The sequence below is a fragment of the Dermacentor silvarum genome, chromosome 8, assembly GCF_013339745.2.
Source record: "Dermacentor silvarum isolate Dsil-2018 chromosome 8, BIME_Dsil_1.4, whole genome shotgun sequence".
NCBI classification, from domain to species: Eukaryota; Metazoa; Arthropoda; class Arachnida; order Ixodida; family Ixodidae; genus Dermacentor; species Dermacentor silvarum.
In genome coordinates, this window is record NC_051161.1 from 61,815,089 (window position 1) to 61,828,884 (window position 13,796).

Sequence of the window (13,796 nt, forward strand, 5' to 3'; positions counted from 1 at the left end):
ATGGGGAGACACCTTTCAGCACGGCAGCCAATCGGAGGCCCGCTTTTATCGGAGGGCCCGTGTGACTACCTCCAGTAGACCCGTGCTTCTTTTGTGATTGTACGTTTGTTACAAAATGGCGACGACCGATGAATTGAAAAGCAGAACAGTGAAACTTTGAGCTTTCAAATGATACCAAGATGGCGGCGCTCGGTGGCAGGAAATACGAGATATGGCTCCATGAACTGTGGGGATTTTGCGCGATTCAAAGCTGTTTTCTCGCCCTGCACACTGACAAATTAAATTTTGGGGGGCACTTTTAGTGCGTTTTCAACCAAACCATTTTGGTACAACGTAGATTAGGCGTTGCAGATACCGAAACGCGTGGTTTCCAAAAATAGATTTTTTTCTAGATTTTCGCGATCTGAGCCCTGCGTCCTGTTACAAGTTCACTCCCCGCGATCTGATCCCCGCGTCCTGTTACAAGTTCACTCATTTCAGGCCATGTGCATAGGCAGTGCTGCAAAACCACCTAACTTGCACAACCTTCATAGTTTTGGGTATCTGGGAGGACAGTGTCTTGTAGTCAGCAGTCATAACAGTCTTATAGCTTTGAGAGTACAGTCAAACCCGTTCATAATGAACTCGATAGTTCCTCGAAAAGTGGTCGTTATATCAAAAGTTCATGATATATGGACCTGCCCGAACGCTCAAAAATTAACCACATTGAAGCTGGCGTCAGCAGTTACAATTCGGTCACACTTTGGTCCGAAAACCAGATTTTCAGTCTGGTTTTGCTGCACCTAGGTGCAAACTTTCATTAGGAACGTCCATCTAAAGAACGAACTGCGACGTTGCGTAGCTCTTTCAGAACAGCGCCCGATTCCGATCACCTGTCATTTCGAACCTGCAAGCACAGCCACCGTGTTAGTACCAGCAGGACATGACTGTATTCTGCACACGAGAGTGAAGCGTTCTAGTTGTTCGGAAACGTAAACTTCGGAAACTACTGTGGCATGCCGCCATTCTGCGAAAGTGTCGGACATCATGATCTCGATATTATGACTGTGCATCAGCCACACCAGAGGCGTAAAATTACATTATCTAAGTCGCCTTGGGCAGAAAAAAAAATCCTATGTTCGAAAGGTAAAACGTCACCGGGAACCATTATCAGCAATCGGCAAACGCATTAACGAAACGCTGCCGAACGGTGATCTGATAACAGCGTATATCCGCCGACCCTTTGCAGCATTGCGTGGCGGCAGCATGTCATGCAGCATGCTCGCTGACTCGGGCCGCGTAGACAGGAACGTTTCAGCGGCTGTTGCTCCCATGGTGGAAAGACATGGATGGTCATTCCAAATCATTGAAACAGGCGTAATGCACATGGTGCCGCATGGACAGTTGCGCAACAATGAGAGTGATGCGGTCGTGGAATCCGATACCGCACCAGCGCACGCGCCCCGTGCCATGCTGTTTATGCTGTATGCGACACACCTCTGCCCTGGAGGCTTGCCTTGAAAACTCGTGATCTTCTTGTGACCTTCTTCGCGGCTTCCCAAATCTGCGCGAGGCGGTCCCTCACTCATCTCAAAGGCCGTATCATTGTCGCGGTTAGTCTGGAGCTGGGCGTGCACTTGGCGTGCTTCGCGTGTGCCCTCTTTTTACCGTGACCGGATCCGAACCAATTGTTGTAGCAGCACGGTGATTCAAAAAAACAGTTCGTTACATCTGGAAGCAGTTTTCATAGGGAGGGTCAGGAAATCGAAAATGCACTGAAATGTGGACATTATAATTGATAGATTGTTATAAGTTAGTTCGACTGTACTGGCGAATAATTCTACTGCAGGCACATTTCCTTTAACCCATTTCTTCAAATGCCACAAAACTGGTCTCTATGCTAGAAATTGTGAGCAGCATCATTGTCATTGTAAAAGTGGACCTAAAGGGTCCAAATGGTCCAGTGGCGCATTGCAAAGTTGCGGGGTTGAAAGGTGATTTTAGTGGAAGTGAACAAATCCATCTACAGTAGGCTCCGCTTAAAAACAAAACTCGAAGAGACACAGAAATGTATTCCGTTTATCCGAAGTTTTATTTAAGTGAGGGCCCAAAAATTACCAATAATTGTTTTATTCGAGCAGCGTCCAAGTGTTCTAATATTATAGCGATGAAAAAAAAATACTTTATTGCGCTCAGATTCTAATATTGTAGCCTCTTTTCGCAAGGCTGTGTTCATGCGTGGAAGGATTTCCTATAATTCTGCGCAGTCTTAATTTGCAAAATATCACTGGAAACTTTAAACTGCATTTCTTGCTGTCTGGTTTGAAACGGCAACATACACAGAAAGACGCCGATGTCATGAACTTCAATATAACAAAGTTCTTTATACAGCGAAATGTTTAGCTTTTTATAAATTGTTGTCTCTAGAATGCCCTGTATTTAGAGCTTCAATTTAACGAAGTGTTTATACACAATTTCAATATAATGAAATTTCCCTGCTTCTGTGAAGGAATACCAAGACCGTAGAACCATCAGAACTTCCACGGACGCAGATAGTGAAATGGTTGAATTACAAGCGGTTACTTACGAACGCACCTCTCAAATCATGCACTGCACGACCATGAGTGCGGCCTTCCCGCACAAGCGCTGTCAAAAGGGTTGTTGAGCTCGTGTAATGCAGTCAAGCACTTGTGAGGGAAGGAATTTGGGGGCAAGCTAGCATGCGTCTCCTTTTTAAGCGCGGCCGTGGCTGTGCATTGCTGTCAGTGCAGCTGAGCCCATACGCAGTGTGCGTGTCCTGTTTTAGAGATAATCTGCCGCGTGTGCAAAGAGTGCTCGTATCGAGATGGTGTGGCATCATGTTCGCTTTCTTCCTGCGCGTTTAGTACTGGAGGTTGCGTAATCTCGTGTTTCAGAGAGGCAGACAAAGCATTCGCTCCCTACTGCCAGCGCTTTTCCTAATAGCATTGTCCTACTGAGGGCGACACTATGGACGCGAAGGCATGGTTGGCTTCCTACCGTTAATGTGAAAATATCATCGACACAGCATGAAACCGTATCTTTCATTGCCAACTCACAAATTCAACAAAATTAAATTTTTTCTCATTCAGATTTGCTTTTCCGATTCCCTGATAATTTGGAAAATTTTGTGGCCGCTTCCATATAAGAAAAATCCATCAGCGACTGTGTTTATTTGCATTAAAAGTCGAAACTCAGTATCAGCGGTGGTGCTTGCAAGTCTGTATTTTGATGCATATAACTCGCACCTTTACATTACTGTTTACTGCTAAATTTATGGCGTTTTTGGTGCGGGTTATATGCGCCAAAATACGGTACTTGCAACAGTAGACCTGTGCAGCAACCAACACACGGCCAACTGTCGGGTTGGAAGTGCCGCAACGCGATAGCGTTATTGGATGCCATTGACGCCGACACCGTATTTTCTGCGACATGGGGCCCGATCAAAATTTAGAAAGGCTTAGTTTTCAACATTCCCCTCAGTGTTGCCTAGAACCAAAATACAGCGAAACACCATCAGAATTGGAGGACACTTAAGCTTCGCCTTTAAGAGTGGAACACGATTGCATTCAAAGATCCCTGGCTGCTTATCGGGCTTTTTTCTTGTATATTCAAATTACAATCCGACGCTATCACGTCCTGTAGGTTGTGGTTAAGTCGTACTTTACGATTTTGCTGATGGATTTTACTTTGAGAAATTCAATTTTTGTTCACTAACACCTTGCGCTCACGCAAGGGCGCGCCCAGTCGGGTTTATTCGGCATGATCATTTCCGCCAGACGCCAATGCTTACGCCGACGCCAGAGCGACACATGGCCCTTAACGCTATCGCGTTAAAATGCTTTGTGAGGGCATTGAATGTACAGTGAAACTGCGTTGATACGATTCTGCGTAATACGTTTTCCGGAATGATATGTTTCCTTTTTTTTTTTTTTTTCTTATCCCGATAACATGATTGTCAGATGATACTCTTTATTTTCCAGTTCGCGTGAAGATCGTATCAACGAGATTCCGCTGTAATTGAAAACCCTTGACTATTTTCCGCAAGGGCTGCTACCAACCGTGAGTGAGATAGTGGTAGTGTCATCGTAGCAACCAGCCATTAAAACAAGTCATTGCACATACCAAGCATAGGAACAGCAACCCTTTTTTTTTTTTGTACAGGCCCTGAGATTCTGTTTCAGTGATCAATTGCAATCCTTGCCCTGTCCCCTTTCCCTCTGCAATGCTTCAGCTTGAGGAGCAGCTGGCAGTGAGCTCTTAAAATCATTGGCCTCGTCTGTTTGTGTTTCTTCCAGCCCCCCACCATGAAGTTGCACGCCATCATTGAGAAGACGGCCCTGTTTGTGTCCCAGCACGGGGCCCAGATGGAGATCCTGGTGAAGACCAAGCAAGCGGGCAACCCCCAGTTCAGCTTCCTTTCGTTCGACCACCCGCTTAACGTCTACTACCGCTTCCTCGTTGAGCAGATCAAATGCGGCACCTACGTGCCCGTCGAGGAGTCGACTGGTGAGTGGGCCAAGATGGTTGAGGATACTTTTCAGGCTTTTCCATGTGAGCATTTAAAGGCGGGGAAGTTAACTGAAAGAAAGTGTGTGTGTCATGAAGTGACTATAATTGGGAACAAGCTAAGGCTAGGGGTGTGAATATCAGAAATTTGGTATACGAATTGAATAGTCATTGTTGTTTGATTTGTCCTTTGCAAGAATCACAGTAAAACTCCATTAAGGGGGGACAAGGCGATCAAATCGTGAGAAAAATTGATTTTTGGAAACCACCCGTTTCGGTATCTGCAATGCCTAATCTGTGCTGTATCAGAATGGTGGGGCTGAAAACGCACTAAAAGTGCCCGAAAAAAAAAATAATTTGTTAGTGCACAGGGTGAGAAAACAGCTTTAAATTGCGCAAAATCACTGCCGTTCACGGAGCCATGTCTCATATTTCTCGCCACTGAGCACTGCCATCTTGGTATCGTTCGAAAGCTCAAAGTTTTGCCGTTCCGCTTCTCAATTCATCGTCGTCGCCATCTTGTAACAAACGCAGCAAACACAAAAGAAGCGCGGGTCTGCTGGAGGTAGGTCACACGGGCCCTCACTATGAAAGCTGGCCTCCGATTGGCTGCCATGCGGGCCTCCATGAGATTGAATCCCGGCCGAGGCGGCCACATTTCGATGGGGGCGAAATGCGAAAACACCCGTGTACTTGGATTTAGGTGCACATTGAAGAACCCCAGGTGGTCGAAATTATTCCGGAGTCCACCACTACGTCGTGCCTCATAATCAGATCGTGGTTTTGGCACGTAAAACCCCATAATTTAATCATCTTTATGAGGGAGTTGCACATTCTTAAAGCAGCGAGTCTTCTCCATTTAGAGATGATCAACAGTGGAAGCTTGTGACTGCTGAACATATTTGCGCCGATCAGGACAGTTATTCTGTCCTTGGATTGTCTTATTTCCCGTGACGACTGCACCCTTTGGGACAAAAGTCTTGATCGGTAGTGTTTTGTAAAATAATGCAGCTTCATCCAAGTCATAAACACCGTCCTTCATGTACTTACCAAGCAGCAGAGCCAATGGCAACTGGAATGTGACTGGAACGTCCACTCTGTCGGCCTGACAGCAACCAGTGTTGGTGTGCCGGGAACTTCTCACAGGCCCCACCCAACATCGCACAGTCGCCAGATTGTTCGTATCATTCGCCGCGGCATGAAAAGCGGTTCTTAACATTGGAAATTTAGCACATTGTAAGCTAATGGACTTGGGCTGGGACTTTAGAAAAATTTGTATCTTTCCGAAATTCAGTATCAAACATGATCGTATCATCGAGGTTCTACTTTAGTGCTGTAACAATTCGCACTGAGTGGAAATGTCAAAACTTCACACAAAAATGCCCTTTTTGAAGAAGCTGTTGACCCAGGCTGAATTTGACGTGTGCAAATGTAAGCTTGCCGTAACCGCAAGAAACAAGAATGCGCATCTCTGGTCGCTTGGGCCCCTCCAGCTCGGGGCACATTGACGTCTCATGCTTGCAATGATTCGCGGAATGCTTCGCATTACGTACATGCCAACTACAGTCAAGTCTGTCAAATTTTTTTGGTGACTTAGGATCGTACGTTCTCCTGGTTAGTACGGTTTTTCTCAAATTTTTTTTCCCCAGAACATGTGAATGATGTTCTACTGTATCTGCGTTCAACCACATAAGTCGTTTATTAAAGCAAACCCTTCTTTGCCTCTCTTCTCGAGGTTTGGCTTGTTGGCTCCATCGTTTTCTCGCCGAGTAAAGTGGGTCGATTCTGGAGGCAGTGTAATCCGCAGTTGTGTGGGTCACATCGGCACGTGGGTGGGAGAGCGTAAGTATGCCTGAGCTTGGCCCGTCAGGCTGAACTGCAATATCGTTTTTATTAAAATTAAAAGTTGGCGTCCAGACGTGCCTGACTGGTGTTATGTACGTGGAATTGCCCTACTGGCATCACGGCACTGGCAGGGCTGCAGTACATGCACTTTGAACGTTGTGAAATTCAGTTCAAAGCTTTCAATTCATCAGTACTTCCACGAGCCATCAGATTATGGAATAGCCTACCCGACAACATCGCATCTCTGTCTAATCCTGATACATTCCATCACCAAGTCATTACGTATTTCACTGAAGTCGGCGTTTAGCATGTCTCAGTTCATATTTTGATGCGTTTTTTTTTTTTTTTTTCTGATTTCCTCTTAAGCATTTCGTTTCCCTTTTTTTACATTTTGTTTGCCTTAAGTCGTGCTATAACACGCCTTGATGAATTGTGCACTTATCCATGCACCATGCGCTTTTTATTTTATCGTGTGCTTTAACCTGTGTACCATATTTCTTCTTGTTATTTCTGTATTGTTTGGTACAGTTAAACCTGGATATAACGAAATTAACAAATTCCCGAAAAATTTCGTTATAAAGAGGATTTCATTATATGCAGGTTCGGCACGAAAACTTGAAAAAGAAACGCTTGCCTGTATTTACTCGATTCTAACGCGCACCCGTTTTCCGTTTTCGTCGAAGCACTCATCCTTGGAATGTCACACCAGGTACTGGATACGTGTACGCGTGTTATTTCGCACAAGCGCGAGGCATCGGAAACCAAGAGCGAGCGTCACGATGGCGTCGTATAGTGTTACAGTAGAACCCCGCTGTTACGCTCCCGGGTGCTGCGTTTTCCCAGCTGTTATGTCGTTTTCGGCCGGTCTCAGCACAGCTCGCATAGAACCCAATGCATTGGTAACCCCGCTGTTGCGTCGCAACTGTGGGACCGTTCCCGCATCGTACGTTGCGAACTGCCACCCCGCGCGGGCCCCAGTGGCCATTTTGACTTTTCATGTCGCTTGGCTTGGTGGCTTGAAGATGGCATTGGCCGCCCAAAGTGCCGGGGGCAACAACTATGACGTATTTTCGGTTTCCGCCAGCAAAAGTATGGCCCTTGAGATCCGTATTTGCTATCTAAAGATGGCGTCTATGACGCGCTGTGTCCCTAAAATTGGTTTGGCTCATAGATGTTCTGTATACAGATTAAAGGCGATAACGCAGTTGCCACGTGCCGTATGCTGTATGTGCGAGTGAAAACGTGCGAGGGGAGCCGACGACGGTGTTTAAATCTTGCCGAAAGAAAAGCAGGAAGGAAGTGCGCCTTCTTCCGTTGCGCTCAAGGCACCGGCGAGGGAGCGAGGGTGGGCTAGCGGGCGGCGTTGTGCTGTACTCTGGCATCAACTGTGTATTGCGCGTCGCACGGGCCGTATCTTGAAAGCGATCTGCGTTGGGGCAGAGTCTAGGCAGTGTAGGTGCGTCAGCGGCTCGTAGCTTTGTCCGTGCTGTGTGTTCTCGGCGCTCGGTTTGCGTTGAAGCGATAGACAACAGCAAGAAGGTGACTTCGCTCGCTTCTGCAGCGGCACTTCCACACACCGCCAGCGTTTGACAGCGCGTGTCCTGCGCTCATCGAGTGTGATGCATCACAGCATCCGGCAGTACATCAGCATTATCAACTGGAAAAGGAGAGTACCGGCTTGGCAGGCTAGGCCAGCTGCAGCAAGCGGCAGGATCAGGTTTGAATGAAGGGAAGGGGAAAGGTCACTTCCGTGGCGGCAAGATCGCCGGGTCGAGGGATGCAGGCCTGCCTCGCACACGCTCGCATGCACGCACACGTGCGCTCGCTTCGCATTCTGTCGCGGCGGAGAAGGTGCTTCCGGTTGCTGCCAAAATGACAAAAATGACAAAATTTGGGGCGAAATCTCTAGGTCGTCAGCGGGGAAAATTCGTTAATAAATTGGTTTGTTCTAGACATAGCCTAAGCATCTTCCACCTCCTTTCACTTCTGCTTGCTGCAGGCAATGAAGAGTCCGACGATGAAGACGACCACTACCTCCACCCAAGCTTGTTTGCGACATCAGCGCCGGCTGTGGTGAGCTCCTCTGCACTTTGCTTTCTTTTTCTTTTACTATGAAACGGAAATTGAGGGCATAATTGTATCTTCTTTGTCAGTTTTTTTTCCTCTAGAGCTGTGCATAGTGGAACCCTTGAGAAGAGGGTCAGTCTTTTCTTGGCTGCCCTGCATTTGGACTTTATTTTCTGCTGTTGGTCATCACAGAGTCCGTAGTGATTAAGAGTGGGGAAGACAATTCGGATTACATTGCCATCATTAGACATTGTTGCTGGATACTTTTCCAAGATTGTAGAACCGGGACATGAGTTGCTGGTTCTAGTTGAGTAAATCGTGCTGTGCCTTCAGATGTGTGCTTACAAAGGAGAAGTCTAATGGATTTCTCTGAGGGGCAAACACACTCGATGTCAGCACCACTTAATGTTACAACTCTTCTCTGCTGTCAGAATGAAATGTGAAAAGTGGCATTGACATTGCGGGGACATCAGTGTTGCTGCACAGGTTTGGCACGGCGAGAACGCATGAGGTGCTTGAATACAGCTGCAGAAGCCCATTTCAGTTCCAACATCCGAACACACCTTGTTAACCCAGGCACATCATGATCGCGCGTGTGGGAAGTTCTATGATCAGCTGGGTCGCCTGGTGCCAGCTACGTGCGCACTAGCTAATGCTGACACTAAGTGAACTGCCATTGAATCGAGCCCACCCGTGGCACGCATTTGGAGGGTTGTCACAGCTGTGTGAGAAATGTGACCTCTAATACGAAATGCTGAGTCATTTGCAGTGCCCCAGTGGGGCGAGACATGTTTCTCATGGGAAACAAGCCCCTAGGAGAAATCCGTCAGAGTTCTAGTCAACATGACAATGGTGATTTGTTAGCGTTAATGAAGTACCTTTTGCATTGTTGATATTAGCTTGAGTAATGCACATGGTAAACTCTGAGTTCCATACAGTAGAACCCCGTTGATACGTTTTTCAAGGGACCGCGAGAAAGAAACATAGCTGGGAAATCGTAACCGCAAGGAAATCGCAAACCGAAATCGCCCCACAAATCGCCACAGCAACATCAAAAATGGCTCTCGGTGGCTGCCAGTTCAGTTGTTACACGGCTGGGCGGTCATACTGTGACTGGGAATGGCATGTGTGCATGCGTATAAGGGATGCATACAGTGTTCCGTGACAGTGACCCCTTACAACTCTTGATGCTCTTCACCCTAATATTTTGCATATGCTTCACCGCATTACACAGCTCTATTGCGGCGGCGCTGACTAAAGAAAACTGGCGATTATGCAATGCATATAAGAACCATGGAGACCCCGAAATAAATGTAGCCCAGCACTCAGTGGATCTGGCTTAGTGGGCCTGGGTCCTGGTAGGTTTTAACTAGAGATGCAAGATTTCCAGAAATATTGTGTGGTAGAAAAAAAAAAGTTTCTTTTTTTTTTCCTGGCTTTGTTTCTTTTCAGGAAATTTTAGAAATTCGGAGAACTATTGGAACTCCAGTAAAGCTCCAAAAATAATAGCTTATATTTACTATTCCACCAATAATAATAATTATTATTAAATACATGTGAAAATTACACAGAGAACGCAAAGACAATTGAATGAGTGCCTTGTATTCTACAATAGGTTGGCAGTCTGATAACTGAGAAACAAGGTCATTCAGTGTCAGAGTCACTCTCACTGGACACACTCTCATTAGAATCAGTTGCGGCTGCTTCCAGAGTCATATTTGATTTACATTTGCTTGTAAGTCTGTTGCAAAGCTTGTTATGAACATTTCCAAACAAAGACCAGTTTCCTTCACAACTGGTAGATGGCGAAGGTCTCTGCAGCAGCCTAAAAGCTGTAGCTGTCATCGTCTGGTTAGTGCAGAGCATAGAGTTCAGTACAATTACTAGAGCGAACTCAAGCAGGGAGGTTCAGCCAGCGTGAGAATGATGATTAGTACGTGGATTTGCCTAGCTTCGTCCTTCTGGCTTTGAACGGCTTCACAACTTGGCAAGCTGACTGTGTACAGTAGAATACTGCGCTATAAATAATTAAGGAGACATTACTAACATTGTCCATTGGCAGAATTGGAACACAGGGCCCCTAGCACAGAATTCCAATTATTACACCATGGACACATGTACAAGCAGAACCACTGCAATTAGCAGCGATTATACGCGTTTGCAAAGTCTTATTGCCTTCTCCATTAAAAGAAAAGATGTCTAGATTGCTTTGCAATTTAGGCCAATGAAAGCAGGCAAATTAAACAAAGCCACAAGCACATAGACAAATCGATGTACTAATCATCGTTAACGTAATGGCTGAACGATCGCAGCGCCAGAGTTCCCTCTAGTAATTACAGTAAACGTCCAAAAAAATTGGGCAGTCCGAAAAAATTAATGTATGTCTTTGACTGCGCCCAAGGGCTCAGATTGCCACAGGCATGTCTGAAATAGCTCTGAAGGCCTTCCAGTACACTTATTAAGCGTATCAGGTGCTCGTATTGCGACAGGAGATGGCGGGTGCACCATTATGAGTTACAAAATGGGTACCAAGAGTAAGGGAGTGCAGTTGAGGACGGCAGAAAACTAGGTAGTAGTGATGAAGTGGAAATTTGCAGGCGCAAGTTGGCATCAGCTAGCGCAAGACAGGGGAAATTGGAGACCGCCTTCGTTATGCAGGGGACATAAATATAGGCTGATGATGATAACACTGTGCCCGTGACAATTGCCCCTTCCCACTCTTGGTATGCTTCACCGCTATACTTCGCGTATGCTTCACCGCAATACTTCGCCTATGCTTCATCGTGTAACACTGCTGTATTGAGGCGAAGCTGACTTTTGGGAACTGGCATAATGCGACGCGTTGTGCTCTCCGAGCTCTAAAGCCATTGGCAAGTAAGGCGGAGTAAGGGTCATTGCTGGCAGCGGCGAATTCTTTCAATGAAAAACACGGCACCAAGCAGCAAGAAGCTTGGTAGCACACGTCGAAGCAGGTAGGCCTAGCAGTTGCCATAGTGGTGACTACGGCTGCCAATGGATATGCGTGCAAGTGCGCCTGTTGGAGGCAGCGAGATAAAATGGTGGCAGTGGTGGCTTCGATAACGCTGTTTCGGACCTGGGGTCATGGCAAGAAGTCCAGAAAATCAGTACAGCGAAGGGTTTTTGCGTCCGAAAGTTGAAGCGCTCTTATACTACATTAACTCTATGGGGTATGGCAGTGCCGCTAAGGTGTCTGAATTATCAGGAATGTCTGAAAAATTGGGCTTTCGGAAAATCGGTCACTGGCTGTACTGTAGGAAACTCTACGGTCGCTTCTAGAAGCATATGTTGCATTAGAGAATGGCAAGTATAACTGTGAAAATCTTACTGTTCTTTTTTTTTTCTTATTATTAGTTTGTTTTTTTATGCTGAAGAAAACAAAGAAAAGAAAAAACGGTTTTTGCCCTCAATATTCTGCGGTTCACCTGCAGAAGTGTGCTCATTTTCTCCTAATATGCTTGTGCAGCACCTGGTGTAAGCAATTTCATCTGCTTATTGCAAATTTAAATCATTTTTTGCAACGTGCCATTCGCTGGATACAATATACCGGCTAGCTGCAGGCTAAATTTATGTGACTGCTGTGTGCAAACGCAACGTAAGATGCGGGAACATTAAAGAATGGCAACGTATCAAAGGGGAACATAACACGTGGGAGTCGGTAGGACATGGTTCAGTACTGTGAAAATGCGACATAGCCGGGAAAACAACTGCAAGGAACGCATCAACAGGGTTCCACTGTACTCATGTTCATCTATATTTAGGAACTGCAGATAAGTTAAGAGCGCATGGTAGCGACGACCCTGTTCTGTGTTTATGAGAACAGCGAGTGTATGTGGGTGTTGTTAGCTTGGGTGTAAACAAGGTACATGTTGGGACATTTGTACTAAGCCTGACCTTCTCATCCATTCTTTCCCCTCTATTTTGCCCTGTGCTTATGAGTGTTGCTGTGTGTGCCTGTGTGTCTTCAAGATCTCAAACCACATTGTGTTTGCCTGCCCTAGGAGAAAAACCCTGCACGAACGAAACACCGCCAAGGAGGCATTGCGTGAGTTCAGGTGACATTGTGCTCACACAAACGGGACTTTCTCGCAGGAGCTTTCTTTCTTTCTTTCTGGCCAGCTTTAGAATGTTTGGTTGAGCTCGTGGATCAGGGCCCAAGTAGGGCAAATAAATTTCTTCTCTGTCAATGTTACATTACATCTGCAATTATTTTTCTCTTTTTTTTGCATCTGTCCATAGCATCTTTTGATAGCAGACTTTGTAATGTGTTTTATGCTTAATTAAGAGGCAGGAAACTATTGCTGTGTTTGGTATGTTGTTCCACGTTTATTCCACTTATGATGTACCAGCAAACACACATGCAAGCTGCATCTTGGTAGATTACACATGCCCGATAGCTTTTAAAAAAAAGTGACTGCCTTTATGTGCAAAAGCAGATGCATTCTTGCAGTTAACCTTCATGATGCGTTTGGATAATTGACAGCCTTGAACAGCAATCCCCCTCGTAATAGATCTCGTGAACAAGTGTTAGCTGTAAAGCAGTTTCTTATGTGAAGGAAGTGAGATTTGCCGTACTTTAGCTTGGGCAGTCTAATTTCATTGTTAAGCGTCGGGTGTTTGACGTGTCCCTGATTCCGTCTGTGGGTTCTTTCTTCTTTCCTTGTTTGTCTTGTGTGCAGCCAGTTGCTGTTTCCAAGGTGTTTCTATCCAAGGAAGGGGAGGAGAATGCGTATTCACAGCTGATCAAAAACCTCAAGCCACAGTTGGACAGCCCCTCCGGGGGTGCCTCACCATGCCCTCCTCAGGAAGCGGCCAATCACGGCTCGGCGTATGGCTACACTGATGGTGCAGGTGAGTGCGCCATCTGAATTTCTTTGGTGCACCATGGCTATCGTGATAATACCCCTGTTGCTTTTGAGGGCTTGGTGTCATTTGTGTCGAATGACAGTTTAATGTCACAGCTAAGCGGGGTATTCAAAGGGGCGCTAAAAATAAAAACAGTTTGAGCTGTATTAGTATAAATGACCCTTCTGGAATGCCAGAAAGGTGGCTTTTACCTTGAGAGGAGGCTTGTTAAGCCAGATAAAATGCAAATACAAAAGACAAGTGGCCACGCTGCCTTGACGGCATTTGATTGGGCATAGTAAATTGTTTACTGATAAAAATGGAGTGCATTGTATTCTCGAGGAGCCACATTCTGAACTTGGGAAGTTTTAAGAACTGGGGTTCTGTATAAGCTCTGGGGTTTTCCTGTCTAGATTAAGAGGGAGCTTTACATGGTTCATAGCGGTCCTTAAAACCCTGGAATTTTAACATAGCATTTTCAAGGCCTTGAAAGCTTTGGAATTTTTTGAAGTCCT

General features: G+C 45.9%; 1 protein-coding gene across 3 annotated transcripts in view; it reads left to right on the forward strand.

Moving 5' to 3' along the window:
* The window catches only part of LOC119461322 (splicing factor, suppressor of white-apricot homolog), a 50,518-nt gene that overhangs the window by 14,749 nt on the left and 21,973 nt on the right, over positions 1-13,796 (forward strand). For all 3 annotated transcript variants that reach the window (XM_037722587.2, XM_049672465.1, XM_049672466.1), the window contains exons 5-7: positions 4,296-4,506; positions 8,351-8,424; positions 13,116-13,287. In XM_037722587.2, the coding sequence (XP_037578515.1) occupies positions 4,296-4,506; positions 8,351-8,424; positions 13,116-13,287 (457 nt within the window). The remainder of the gene's footprint in view (positions 1-4,295; positions 4,507-8,350; positions 8,425-13,115; positions 13,288-13,796) is intronic.